This window comes from Cetorhinus maximus, chromosome 9, assembly GCF_964194155.1.
Source record: "Cetorhinus maximus chromosome 9, sCetMax3.hap1.1, whole genome shotgun sequence".
NCBI classification, from domain to species: Eukaryota; Metazoa; Chordata; class Chondrichthyes; order Lamniformes; family Cetorhinidae; genus Cetorhinus; species Cetorhinus maximus.
In genome coordinates, this window is record NC_135887.1 from 108,482,680 (window position 1) to 108,496,186 (window position 13,507).

The 13,507-nt window shown below is 43.8% G+C and overlaps 1 protein-coding gene across 1 annotated transcript in view; it reads left to right on the plus strand.

The window, feature by feature from the left end:
• LOC144684898 (uncharacterized) overlaps window positions 1-13,507 on the plus strand; it is a 48,154-nt gene that overhangs the window by 15,937 nt on the left and 18,710 nt on the right. Inside the window, exons 4-7 of the mRNA XM_078549300.1 lie at window positions 2,135-2,251; window positions 4,160-4,597; window positions 4,855-5,235; window positions 5,557-5,868. Coding sequence (XP_078405426.1) covers window positions 2,135-2,251; window positions 4,160-4,597; window positions 4,855-5,235; window positions 5,557-5,868 — 1,248 coding nt within the window. The remainder of the gene's footprint in view (window positions 1-2,134; window positions 2,252-4,159; window positions 4,598-4,854; window positions 5,236-5,556; window positions 5,869-13,507) is intronic.

Sequence of the window (13,507 nt, forward strand, 5' to 3'; positions counted from 1 at the left end):
CATTGTCTGATCCACAGAAACTCAGTTCAACTTTTTGCTCCCTTTCCTTTCTCACTCTGTCTTCTTGATCTCCCTCCTTTCCCAACCTCTGTCTCCTTTCTGCCTAACCCCCATGACCACCCCCCTCCAATCTTCACCCCCCCACCCCAGCCTAGAGCTGCACTCTGGCCAACTTCCAGTCCAAGGCCGTACCTGGGCCCAGTGCCTGGTCCTCTTCCTGACAGTCTACAGGGGGCAAAGCCCCTGTCCTGGACTATGGATTGAGTAGGGGTGGGGTGGGAGGAGGCTGTGGATTTAGCTGGAGAGCTCGCTTGCTCTCTTCCCATCCCAAGCTGCCATGGCACTGCTGCAAGCGGTGCTGACTGTCCCTGCCCTGGCTGAGCCTCTCTGTCAGGCCCCCTGCCTTGCGCTCTTCTTCCTGGGTCCCGTGCCCCGTTCGCTTGCTGAAGCTTTGGCTGCTGATGAAGGTCGTGGCGGCTCCGGGATCAGAACATGGTGGCATCTGGCCCAGCGTGCAACATATGGTGTGCTTTTGGCAAGGCGGTGGCGGGGGGGTGGTGGGTGGGGGGGTGGTGGTGACAAAGTGCAAATGATGTAAACTTGAAAATGGTGACACGTGTCAGAAAAAAGGCCCTAAATAACAAACAATGTGAAGTGGGGCAACCTAAAGTGAGGACTTGCATTGTTGATTGTTGTAAAAATCGATCGGGTTCACTAATGCCTTTTAGGGAAGGAAATCTTCCGCCCTTACCTTGTCTGGCCAACATGTGACTCCAGACCCACAGCAATGTGGTTGACCCTTAAATGCCCTCTGAAATGGCTGAGCAAGCCACTTGGTTGTATCGAATCGCTACTAAGCCTAAAAGGAATGAAACCGGATGGACCGCCTGACATCGACCCAGGCACCGATAACGACAATGGCACACCAAGCCCTGTCAGCCCTACAAAGACCTCCTTACTAACATTTGGGTGCCTGTGCCAAAATTGGGTGAGCTTCCCCAGAGACTGTCAAGAAACTGCCTGACATGGTCATATCATGGAATCATACCTTACAGATCATGTCCCAGACACCACCATCACCAGACTTGGGTTTGCCCTGCCCCATCGGCAGGGAAGATCCATCAAAGATGGCAGCATAGTGGGTATGCATTCAGGAGGGAGTTTCCCCCACCTCACACCCCACCCCCCCCCCCCCAATAAAGGGCCAGAGTTCTCTTTTTGAGAATTCCCCTGGGTTGAGGCAGAGATGCATCAAAATTCAATATAACCATATTGGATTTGTGAGTAAATATCTTTCTTTAATTATTGCTGTTTGTTTAAGTTATCCAACATAATTTGCTGATAAGTTGAATTTATAAATTTTGTGTATGAAGACTGCGTTATTGATATGTTATATTTAGCTTTAGTTATCATTTTATAACTTTATGTATAAGCTATAACCTACAATGGGCTTCAATAAAAATACCACCAAGGAGCCCTGGTAAATCTGAAGTGAATGAGAATTTGAGCAGGGTGTGGGGTTGTTGGGGGGTTGCGGTTAGCTCTCCATGGGTCGGAGCCTAAGCTGCAAACCTTGTGTTTCCCACTTCTGGCTAACAATCACTGGAGGCTGTATTATACGAGTAGATGCCTCTGTGAACCATGGATGTGCAATTTGGAACCTGTCCCTTCCCCACCCCCCCCCTTGGAGGCGGGACTTCTGGATTTGGAAGAAAGGATCTGTCATTGTGAAAATTCAGGCCTAAGTTGAGCAGAGTTCCTTATTTCCCTGCTGCTTCTGCAGTCTTCAGCTAAAACTGGCTTTTTAAAACCTTTACTGTAATTTCCATGCAACACAGCAAATTACTCCTGTTTTTCAGTAGCCGACACCAAGCAAATGAACTGACCCATGAAATACAGAGTGAACATCCCTCCAAGTCATTGGTAACTGCAGCTTATTTTTCATTTGTGCAAAAGGAATGCCATTGTTTAGAGAGGCCATTAACTGCAAGTCCGTCAATTCAAATTCTTTAACGTCTATGTTTAAGTATCTTAAATTCTAATTTAAAAAAATGGAACAACCCCATAACACATTTGGTGCAAGTCATAATTTAGTGTAATCTCAATGCTTCTGTATTTATGTTTCAAATTTCAGAACTTGAGGAACCTCCTTCAGCAGTAGGACCAGTTGTTGCAAGCATAATTTGTACGTTGCTGCTATGTGCACTATTGGTTGGTGTTGGACTTTTCTATTGGTTCAGAGTTAAAGGAGGTAATATATATAAGTGGTGAAACTTTTTTCTAATTGTGCAATGACTATCGATACTTGTGTGGACCTTGTTCTTGTAATTTCTTTGGCTGTTTATTGTTTCCCCCGTAACAGTCCTCGCGGTTTTTTTGTGCTGCCCCCATGGTGTTAGAGAAAAGAACCTGGGGTTTATGTTTAGCTGCAAATCACAGCCCAAAATTGTTTTGAGTGTTTCTACTTAAACTAACTTACATTCTGTCAGATGTGAAACCCTGTCATTAACAATCAGGTAGAGATTAAGAGCGTTTTACTTTTAAATTTTGCCTTAAGAAATGTTGCTTCATATATTTAAACATAGTAAGTTAGAATTATAAAATGGTTACAATATAGGAGGAGGCCATTCGGCTCATCGAGTCCATGCTGGCTCTCTGCAAGAGCAATCCAGTTTGTTCCAGTCCTTGCCCTTGCCCCTTGACTCATCCAGTAAGATCATGGCTGGTCCGATTTTGGCATATAACTCTGTTTTCCTACCTGATCCCTGGGGAGCCCCACTGTAAACCTCCCTCCAGTCTGAGAAACACCCATTCACCACTACTCTCACTACTGGGTCAAAATCCTGGAACTCCCTAACAGCATTGTAGGTGTACCTACACTACATGAACTGCAGCGGTTCAAGAAGGCAGCTCACCACCACCTTCTCAGAGACAGTTAGGGTTAAGCAATAAATGCTGACCTAGCCAGCAACACCCACATCCCATAAATGAATTTTAAAAACTCTGACTCCTATCACTTAGCCAATTTCATATCCACACTGCCACTGCCCCATTTATTCCATGAGTTTTAAGTTCTCTTAATTAAGTGACACTTTATAAACACCTTTTGGAAGTCCATATATACTGCAACAACCCCATTGCCTTCACCAATCCTCTGTTATCTTCTTAAAATAAGTTAGTTAAACATAATTTGCCTTTAAAAAATCTGTGCTGGTTTTCCTTTATTAATCCACACTTGTCCAACTGATTATTAATTTTGTCTCAGAACATCATTTCTATAAGCTTCCCCACCACTGGGGTTAAATTTATAAGCCTGCAAGTGCTGGATTTATCCTTGCACCTTGTATTGAACAAGGACGTAGTATTTGCAATTCTCCAGCTCTTAGGCACCACGCTCGTATTTCAGGATTTAACTATGAAACTTGGTGCAGTGTGTTTAATACAGCTGTCTGCTGTGCATTTAAAAAAAAAAGATTTTTTATAAGAGTGCCCTGTGAATGACCCAATTTTAAATAACTGAAAATTACTTCAAATAGTTCTGTTCTGTATGTTTTTAGTTTTATTGCTGTAGAGTAGTCAATTTATTTGTAAATTAACAGGAAAGTCATGTTCAAAAGCTTTCAAAATGTGACTATTAGTGTTCTTGTGCGTAAAAAAAGGCTAGTTTTAAAAATCAAAACACTGTGGATGCTAGAAATAGAAACAGAAAATGCTGGAAAATCCCAGCAGATCCAGCTGATTCGAGGGATCACTGACCTGAGGCATTGACTGTTTCTTTCTCCATAGCTGCTGTCGGACCTGCTGAGTTTTCATTCTCAATTTTAATGAGTCCGATTAACAGAGCTGGCAGTGGTGATTAAGTTGATGTTAGGGCGTTGCCAGTTGTGTGGGTGCAGCTGGCTTCTAGTGCAACATTTTCGAAACAGGCACAAAAGATCACAGAAATTCAACTTCCACTAGATGTAATTTGCACTGCATTGGCCATCATTGGCTGAAATGATTAAAAAAAACAGCACAGCATTACTGAAACTCCTGTCCTGTGGAGATACACAAAGTATCATGTCTTCTATATATACTTCTGCCTGTAGCCTAGCAAGAAAATAAGAGAAAACAAATGAGAACGTTTAGATTGTCAAGTTGTTTTTTTTTTATATGTTAGCTTCTCCAGAAATTGAATGCAGTAAACCTTCCATCATTCGCCATTTTGAAGAAGCCAGCATCTGCTTCACAGTTAACAGATTTAGACCTCAGAAAATTAAAATTGTTTTAAGCTTAAAGAGGAAAGAGGATGAACACAAAACACACATTTTTGAATGGTGTATCCCAGAGGATATCGCAAAGAATAAAGGATATTTGGCGTCCAACGGAAATGCAGATGACGTGCAGCTTCTCATGAACGATTGTGAAGCAGACACGTCCTTTAAGCCTTTGCAGCCAATACTTTCTAAGGACAGAAATGGAACTTTCAAAGTACATTGTGATATCAAAATGTTTCCTGATGTGGACAGAGATGATGAGGCTGAATTAATTCTTCATGTTCACCATGAAAGTCTTGCAAAAACTGCTGTGAAATCTATAACACTGGATGTTAAAGGAGGTAAATCATGAGCATTTGATTTTAATCATTATTATTTATGCTCGTTGAATCCATTCTGTATTTCCTTTCTTAACTTGTGTATTTGTAAATATGAAGTGACATGCGATTAACAGCGGTAATGCAGTTCTGTCATCTGTAGTCCCTAAATTAATATAAGATTCAGCCTAGAAAATAACATTTTCTTGCTCTTATTAACACCTGAAAACTTCTTTCGGTTTAAATAAACAACTTCTTTGTTTTGTTTCTCTTTCCCAAAGTCCCACCAAAGGTTTCAAACATTGTGATGCCACTTCACACCCATCATAATGACCTTGTGGCCTTGACTTGTTCAATTAATGGATTTAAACCAAGACCATTAACAATCATATGGCAACAAATGCGGAGGAATAATGAGTTGAAAGAAATTGTTCGTTTGGATCATAAGAACAGAACAATCCTTGCCTCTGACAATGGGAAGAAGTCTAAGTATAACCATCAAATAAGTGAAGTTGAGTATGAAGATAAATCATATGGTATCACCAGTGTACTAGTTATTAGGCCAGATATACTGCAAGACACAGGTACAAAGTACATCTGTGTGGTACAGCATGACTGCACTCACAGTGAGGAGCAGAAAGAAATAACTCTGAATGTTACAGGTATGTAATATTTTTGACATTTCCTTATTTAGAAGAATGGATTAAATTTGTTTACAGACACTTTGTATTTTTTACAATGCAACAAAATTGATGATTTTATTTGGAAAATCCTGTGAAGAATGAAGTGCCCTGAGCACCATATTTCTCTAATTGAGGTCATTGTGTAACTTTTTATTTTATACTTGAGTCCTATTTCCAAATTTTCAGAACACAGTGGATTAAATTTTCTGGCCATTGACTGCAGGTTAGGTAGAATCTAGACTCCAATATCTCTAACATCCCGCTGTTAAAGTAAATTTGTTTTACATGTTTCTTTTTCAGCCCCTCCAAAAGTGGAGAAGATAACACATGGTACAGAAAAACTAGTTGCAGGAGAGCCCATGACTTTAAGCTGTCAAATACATTCTTTTTACCCCTATAAAATCACAGTAACATGGTTCAAAAATGGTGAAAAAATGATAGAAGAACCTGAAGTATGTGAGCCAACTGTGGAAAGTGATGGACTCTGTTATTTGACAAGTCGTGTGAAGAGTACACCTACCGGGGCTGATGTTAAGAAGAAATATATGTGCCGAGTAGAACATGAAAGCCTAATGGAGCCATTGGAGGTTGACTGGGTACTCGATCAGCTGGGTAAGTAACTATTGTTACAATCCCCATGGGGAAACTATAAACCAAAATAACCGAGTTTACTGAATGACCCCCAAATGAAAAAAATTCCCAAGATCCACTTTTTGTAGCCTTCACTTCAACATGAATCAGAACCAACACAAATTAAACATGAATTAACAGGTAAATGATACTTCAAATCAAATTTCACTTTAGATAGATGATACAACAAAGATAGATTTTGTGCAAGCATACGCATCACTCCATACACAAATGTGGCACTACACAATTCCGTATTATGCTGTTTTTTATTCACGCAAGGTAAGTCAGGAGTCCTATCCCACAATAGCTTTCACCTTCAAGTTTCATGGTATGATTCTCACCAGCAAGCACACTTCCACTAACCCTCTCTCCTTTGGGTCACCATCCTGATGCTCTCCAGAGTTCCTTTACAGCTGATGAACCAAGAACACCCTGGTTCAGTTTGGCCACTTCTGGGAAACCACCCAGCTCTTATGTGTCTCCAAGCTATTTGCAGAAACTTTCCAGATTTTCGACCCTTTTGGCCAGCTTACACAGCACCTCCCAAGAGCCCCTGTCTCCTTTTCTGCCAAAGAGAAAAATTGACCTCTCCTTGAGAATAATTTGCTTCTTCTCCACACAAGAATTCTGTGTTTCCTTTCACTATCTCTGCCGCCTTTTTCTTGGTGCCTGCATCTGTGCACTGATCGCCTTCACCCTCCAATACCTCTACTTGCAGATCTCCTTTGTGCTTGCCAGCCACACTGCTTCTTTCTTAACTTCCTTCCTGTTTGTACTACTTCCAGGTCAAGGGCGGCCAGGTCACATGGACATGTATTTCTTATTATCCAAGAAAATTACAGTTAATTCCTTTACAAATGATGTGAACTCGCCAAAATCCTTTTCAAACATTCTTAAAAATAATTTTGGATTCCACCAGACCTTTTTAAAGAAATTACAAATTTTCCTTACTGTTCTGCTCCTGGTCAAAGGTCATCACATCATCTGACCAGAGCATATGATTACTAACTTTTGCCAAACATTTAGACAAAAAAAAGGACAAAATTTGCAGCAGTTGGACATCTGATAGCCGTTAGTTGGAAATTCTCTTGCACATTCAGGTTTTTGCATGTTTTATGTAGCAGGTTTCTGTGAGCTGATGACATCATAGTGCAGGAAACTGGGTATCTGATGCCTGATTGCACAGGGAATGCAGCTATCTATCTCCTTGGCGTTCCAGATTGAAGATTTTTTACTTGTTCGTGGGCTGTGGGTGTCACTGAACAAAGTCAACAAAGTCCCAACCGTGGTTTCCCTTGAGAAGATGATGGTGAGCCACATTGTTGAACTGCTGCAGTTTGTGCTTCCTGCTGTGGGGGCAGGGGGTGTCAGCTGTGGCTCAGTTCATAGCACCCTCGCCTTTGAATCAGAGGGTTGTGGGTTCATGTCCCACTCCCGGAAACCAAGAACTGTGATTGTACTCGAAAGAGTTGCAATCTGTGACTGTTGATAACTCGAAAGAGTTGCTGTGGGGGCAGAGTGTTCCAGATTTTTAACCTGTGCGCTGATCGCCTTCACCCATATTTTAGCAATAATAAAAGAATGGTGGCATATTTCCAAGTCAGGATGGAGGGGAAATTGTAGGTGGTGGTGCTCCCATGTGCCTGCTGCCTTTCTACTTGTAGGTGGCAGAGTTTGCTGGTTTAATGGAAGGTGCTTTTGAAGGAATCTTGGTGAGTTGCTGCAGTGCATCTTGCAGATGGCACACACTGTTAACAACTGCCCTGGTAGTTGCGGGAGTGAATATTTAAAGTGGCGGATAATATGTCAAACAAGTGGACTGTTTTGTCCTGGATGGTGTTGAATTCCTTGAGTTTTGTTGGATCTGCACTTATCCTGGCAAGTGGAGAGTATTCCATTACTACTGCCTTCTGATGCTGGATGTTTGCTGCATTGTACCTAATCTCTAACCTGTTCTTGTCGCCACAATATTTATGTAGCTGGTCCAGTTGCATTACTGGTCAGTGGTGACCCCAGGATATTGATCATGGGGGATTCAGTGATGATGATGCCATTGAATGTCATGGGGAGGTGATTAGACCCTTTCTGTCATTAAAGATGGCTATTGTCTGGCACATGTGTGGTCTGAATGTAACTTGTCATTTATCAACCCAAGCCTGAATGTTGTTCTCGTGTCTTACTGCATGCGAACAGATAATGCTTCATTATCTGACGAGTTGCAAATGGAACTAAATATGGGACAATCATCAGCAAATATCTCCGCTTATGGCCTTATAAAGGTGAGCAGTTCATTGATGAAGCAGCTGAAGATAGTTGGGCTTAGGACACTAGCCTGAGGTTGGGAAATTTTTTTTGCTCTTTCATGGGATGTGAGTGACGCTGGCAAGGCCAGCATTTGCTGGATATCCCTAACTGCCCTTGAACCGCTTCAATCCATCTAGTGCAGTTATTCCCCCATTGCTGTTAGTGAGGGAGTTCCGGTATTTTGACCCAGCAACAGTGAAGGCACGGCGATATAATTCCAAATCAGAACGGTACTTGGCTTGGAGGCGAACTACAGATAGTGGTGTTCCCATGCATCTGCCGCCCTTGTTCTACTGGGTGGCAGAGGTCAGAGGTTTGGAAAGTGTTGCGAAAGAGCCTTGGTGAGTTGCTGCAGTGCATCTTGTATATAGTACACACTACTGCCACTGTGTGTCAGTGGTGGAGGGAGTGAATATTTAACTCCTGCTCGTGTAGCCACAATATTTATGCTGCTGGTCCAGTTCAGTTTCTCGTCAATGGTAACCCCCAGGATGTTGATAGTGGGGGATTCAGTGATGGTAATGCTATTGAACACCAAGAAGAGATGGTTAGATTCTCTTTTGTTGGAAATAGTCATTGCCGTGCACTTGTGTGGCCCGTATGTTATTTACTATTTATCATTCTGAGGGGAAATTGTAGGTGGCAGTGTTCCTATGTGCCTGGTGTCTTTGCTGCAGTACATTTTGTAGATGGTACATACTGCTGTCAACTGCTGCACTGGTAGTTGAGGGAGTGAATATTTAAAAAGCAGGTTAGAGGCTGGGAATTGTGAGGTGAATCACTCACATCCTGACTTGATCTGCAAGGCACAAATCAGGAATGTGATGGAATGGTACTGAACACTATGCAATCATCAGAAAATATCACCACTTTGGACCATATTATTGAGGGAAAAGTTATTGATGAAACACTTGAAGATGTTTGGACACTACCCTGAGGACCTCCTGCAGCGATGTCCTGGGACTGAGATGGTTGGCCTCCAACAAGCAGAACCATCTTCCTTTGTACTGGGTATGACTCCAACCCTCGGAGAGTTTTTCCCCTGATTCCCATTGACTTCAGATTTGCCAAGGCTCATTTGGTCAATTTCTGCCTTGATATCAAGGGCGGTTACTTTTTCCTTCCCTCTTGAGTTCAGCTCTTTTGTCCATGTTTGGAACAAGGCTGTAATGAGGTCAGGAGCCAAGTGGGCCTGGCAAACCCCAAACTGAGCATCAGTGAGCAAGGTATTGCTGTGTAAATGCTGCTTGATAACAGTGTCGACGATCCCTTTCAACACTTTGCTGATGATCGAGAGGAGGCTTATGGGGCAGTAATTGGTCAGATTGGATTTATTCTGCTTTTTGTGGCTAAGACATGCATGGGCAATTTTCCACATTGCCAGGTAGATGCCCGTTTTGTAACTGTACTGGAACAGTTTGGCTAGAGGTGCAGCTAGTTCTGAAGCACATGTCTTCAGTACTACAACCAGGATGTTGTCAGGGCCCATGGTCCTTGCTGTATCCGGTGCAATCAGTGATTTTGTGATTAAAACTTGGAGTGAGTCAATTTAGCTGAAGACTGACTTCTGTTATGGTGAGGATCTTGGGAGGAGGCAGCGATGAATCATCCACTTGGTTCTTCTGGCTGAAGATGGGTGTGAAACCTTCAGCCTAATGTTATTTTGCACTCACATGCTGGACTGTCATCAATGAGGACAGGGAAACTCTTTCGAGTTATCAACAGTCACAGATTGCAACTCTTTCGAGTACAATCACAGTTCTTGGTTTCCGGGAGTGGGACATGAACCCACAACCCTCTGATTCAAAGGCGAGGGTGCTATGAACTGAGCCACAGCTGACACCTCGAATGAGGACAGGGAGATGCATGGAGCCTTCTCCTCCCACTAATTGTTTAATTGGATACCATCATTCATGACTGCATGTGGCAGGTTTGCAGAGCTTTTGATCTGATCCATTGGTAGTGGAATTGCTCAGCTATATATAAAGTATCTGCTTTGTCAGTTCCACATGAATGTTGTCCTTTGTTGTAACTCACTAGGTTGACACCTCCATTTTTAGGTATGCCCAGTGCTGCTCCTCCATGCTCTTCCATACTCCCTATCGTACTGGGGTTGATCACCTGGGTTATTGGTAATAATAGTGTAAAGGATATGCACATCCATGAGGTTACTGACTGTGGTGGAATACAGTACCTCGCGGATGCTCAGTTTGGAGTTGCTAGATTGGTACTAAATTTATCCCATTTAGTATGCTGTTAGTGTCATGTAACATGATAGAAGGTGACCTTGGTGAAAACTAGGCTTCACTCCTAACAATATGAGAGTGACTGGTGCAACAGATTGTTGGAGATGAGTTCAAGAAGATTTTTCCTTCCTTCTAGATTGCTCACCACCTTCTGATGGCCCAGTCTAGTAGCTACGTTCTTCAGGACTGTGCCAGCTTGTTCAGTAATGCTGCTACCAAGCTATTCTTAGCGGTGAACATTGTAGTCCCCCACCCAAACTATATCTTGTGCCCTTGCTACCCTCAGTGTTTTTTTACAAGCTTTGTTCAATATAGTGGAGTATTGATTCATCAGCTGAGGAAGGGTGGTAGGTGGAAATGAGCAGGAGGTTTCCTTGCCTGTGTCTGATCTATTATCATGAGACTTCATGGGGTCTGGAATTGAAGTGGAAGACTCCCAGGGGCAATCCTTGTCACCTCTGGTGGGTCTATCCTGTTGCTGGTTCAGGACTTATCCTTGTTTTCACATCCTTCCATGGCCTCACCCATCTCTATTTCAGTATTCTCCTCCGTCACCACAACCTTCTGAGATATCTGTGCTCCTCTAATTCTAGTCTCCTGTTCATCCTGAGTTTTAAATACACCACCATTGGTGGCCACACCTACAGTTTCCTTGGCCTCAAACTCTGGAATACCCTGCCTATACCTCAACGCCTCTGTCCCTTGCTTTCTTCCTTTAAAACACTCATTAAAATCTACCTCTTTGACCAAGCTTTTGGTCACCTGACCTAATATCATCTTATGTGGCTCAGTGAGATGCTTTATTTCATAATGCTCTTCTGTGCAATTTGTATATAAATAGTGGCATGTGTCATTCGTCTCATCATTTTATCAGCAGCACAATTTGGGGAATACTTGACTTGGGTATTTAAATTCTCTGATTTGATTTAAAAATGCATAAACGGTGAATATTTGTACATGAGAAAATGTTAACAAGCTGAGATTCATATGCAGATTCAGACAAATCTACTGGGCTGTTCCTGCATTGGAAAAGGTCCATGGTGAAGGCCCATGACCTAGAGTGATTTGTTTAGAGACAAGGGAAGTAAAGAAACCCAAATCTTGGGTCAAGATTTCTATTTCAACTTGGTTGTTTTTTTCTACATTTTAGCAAACTGAGAAAATCTGAGTTGATCTTTTTTCTGTCCATGAAATATATTCCATCTGCATTCTTTTCTATTTTGTTCAAGAAAACAATAATACGAAAGCCTAGAATAACTGCGAACAATAGTAAGAAAGAAAGACCTTGCATTTAAATCATGCCCTTCATATCCTATCTAAGTCCATAAACACTAGGGCCAGGATTTTCCCTGCTTGCCGCTGTCGGGCATGTTTCATGAAGTGAGTGGACAATATGGCGCGATTGAATTCGTGATTGTTTGCTCAGCCCAGCAACAGTGGGCCGCGTTTCCCGCCATCGAACGTCAGGAACCTCATTTTTAATACATCAGCAATCAGCATCTCGTTATTAGGCCAGCCCGCTGGAATCGCCCCCCCCAGCTGGATCCTCTATCCACATCGGCAGGAAAGCACGCTGCTGTGTTTCACAACAGCACACAAAAGGCGTGCACTAGGTGGGCTGCACTTTGAGGGGAACTCAGAGGTGAGTTCACAGCAACAATGTGCAGCGCTCGCCAGGGTCGCCTGTTAGACTTCAAACTTGAGGATCGTCGGTGGGGGGGGATGTAAAGGGCAGCCCTGCCGTTGAGGTGACTTGTGGGGGTGGGGCGGGGGGAAGGGCTTCCTTGCGGTTGAGGCGACTTATGGGAGTGGCACAAGGGCAACCCTGCCATTGAATATAGCGCACAAGCATTCGGGGTGGGGGTAGGGTGGGCGAGGGAAGCAACCACTCCTTAGGGAAACCTGTATAAGGTAACCATTCCTCAGCAGCTGAGATAGTTCAGGTGCAGCCACATTGATATAATTGGAGTCGGGTTTCTAGCTTATGTGCCCACTGGTGTTGAGAGGTGTTGAACTGCACCAAGTGCTCCAAAGCTTTGTACCCCCTCCCGGCACAGACTGCAAAGTCATAATCATTTAAGTGGACTGCAGAACAGTTGGATGACTGCACACGTTGTACAATCTCCTTGCTAAAGCTGGCCATGGAGCAGTTACTGCTGGAGGTGCTACAGCCCCTTGTAATGTCAGCATCCCGGTTTGGACCAGTCTCCCCCATGGTTGAAGCTAACAGTGCAGCCTTGCAGTGCAGGTTAGGAGAATGTCTGAGCTGAGAGCACAGCATACAGTCCAATGGGCAAAGCTGCCACCAATTGGTCAGGTGGATTGGGGCAGAGTTGGGTGGAGTTTCAGGTAGCCATGTGGCGCACTGATCTGTGGCCATCCAGATGATGGCCATCACTCTCCAGGAAGCATTAAGGGGCCATCACACTTAACCAGGACAGGTTTTTAGTACGCTCTGGTGAACCAGCTGTATCCCTGCTGGCCTACAGAGAACAAAGATGACAGAGGAGAAAGTGATGGAGGCGCCCGGCTGTGCAGAGGAAGGAGCAGCACCCTCTGGAAGAAGGGGTGGCTGGGGCTCCCGTGCACGCTGCCAAAGAGCCCCAGAGAGCTGTCACTGGTTGGTGCCGAGTGACACCCAGTGTCCATAGAGGCCACGTTTCCTTCCTGCAAATGACTGAGAACCAGAATCGCTGAAGACTACGCATGTCTAGGGACCTGGTCGGTCACATCTGCCACCTAACTGCAGGATTTTGTGCCACGGGGACATGGAGGGCATCCACTGCCAGTGGCTGTGAAAGTGACCGCGGTGCTCAATTTCTATGCCAGTGGCCCCTTTCAGGGCTCCACAGGCGACCTCTGTGGGATATCACAATCCGCCACCCACAAATGCATCCATGAGGTCACGGATGCCATCTTCACGAGGGCACACAACTTTGTGCATTTTGTCCGGAACCAGGACATCCAGGATGCAAGAGCGATTGGATTCGCCCAGATCTTGGGTTTCCCACAGATTCAGGGCGCAATTGACTGCACTCAGGTAGAACTCAGATCTCCATCGCAAAACACGG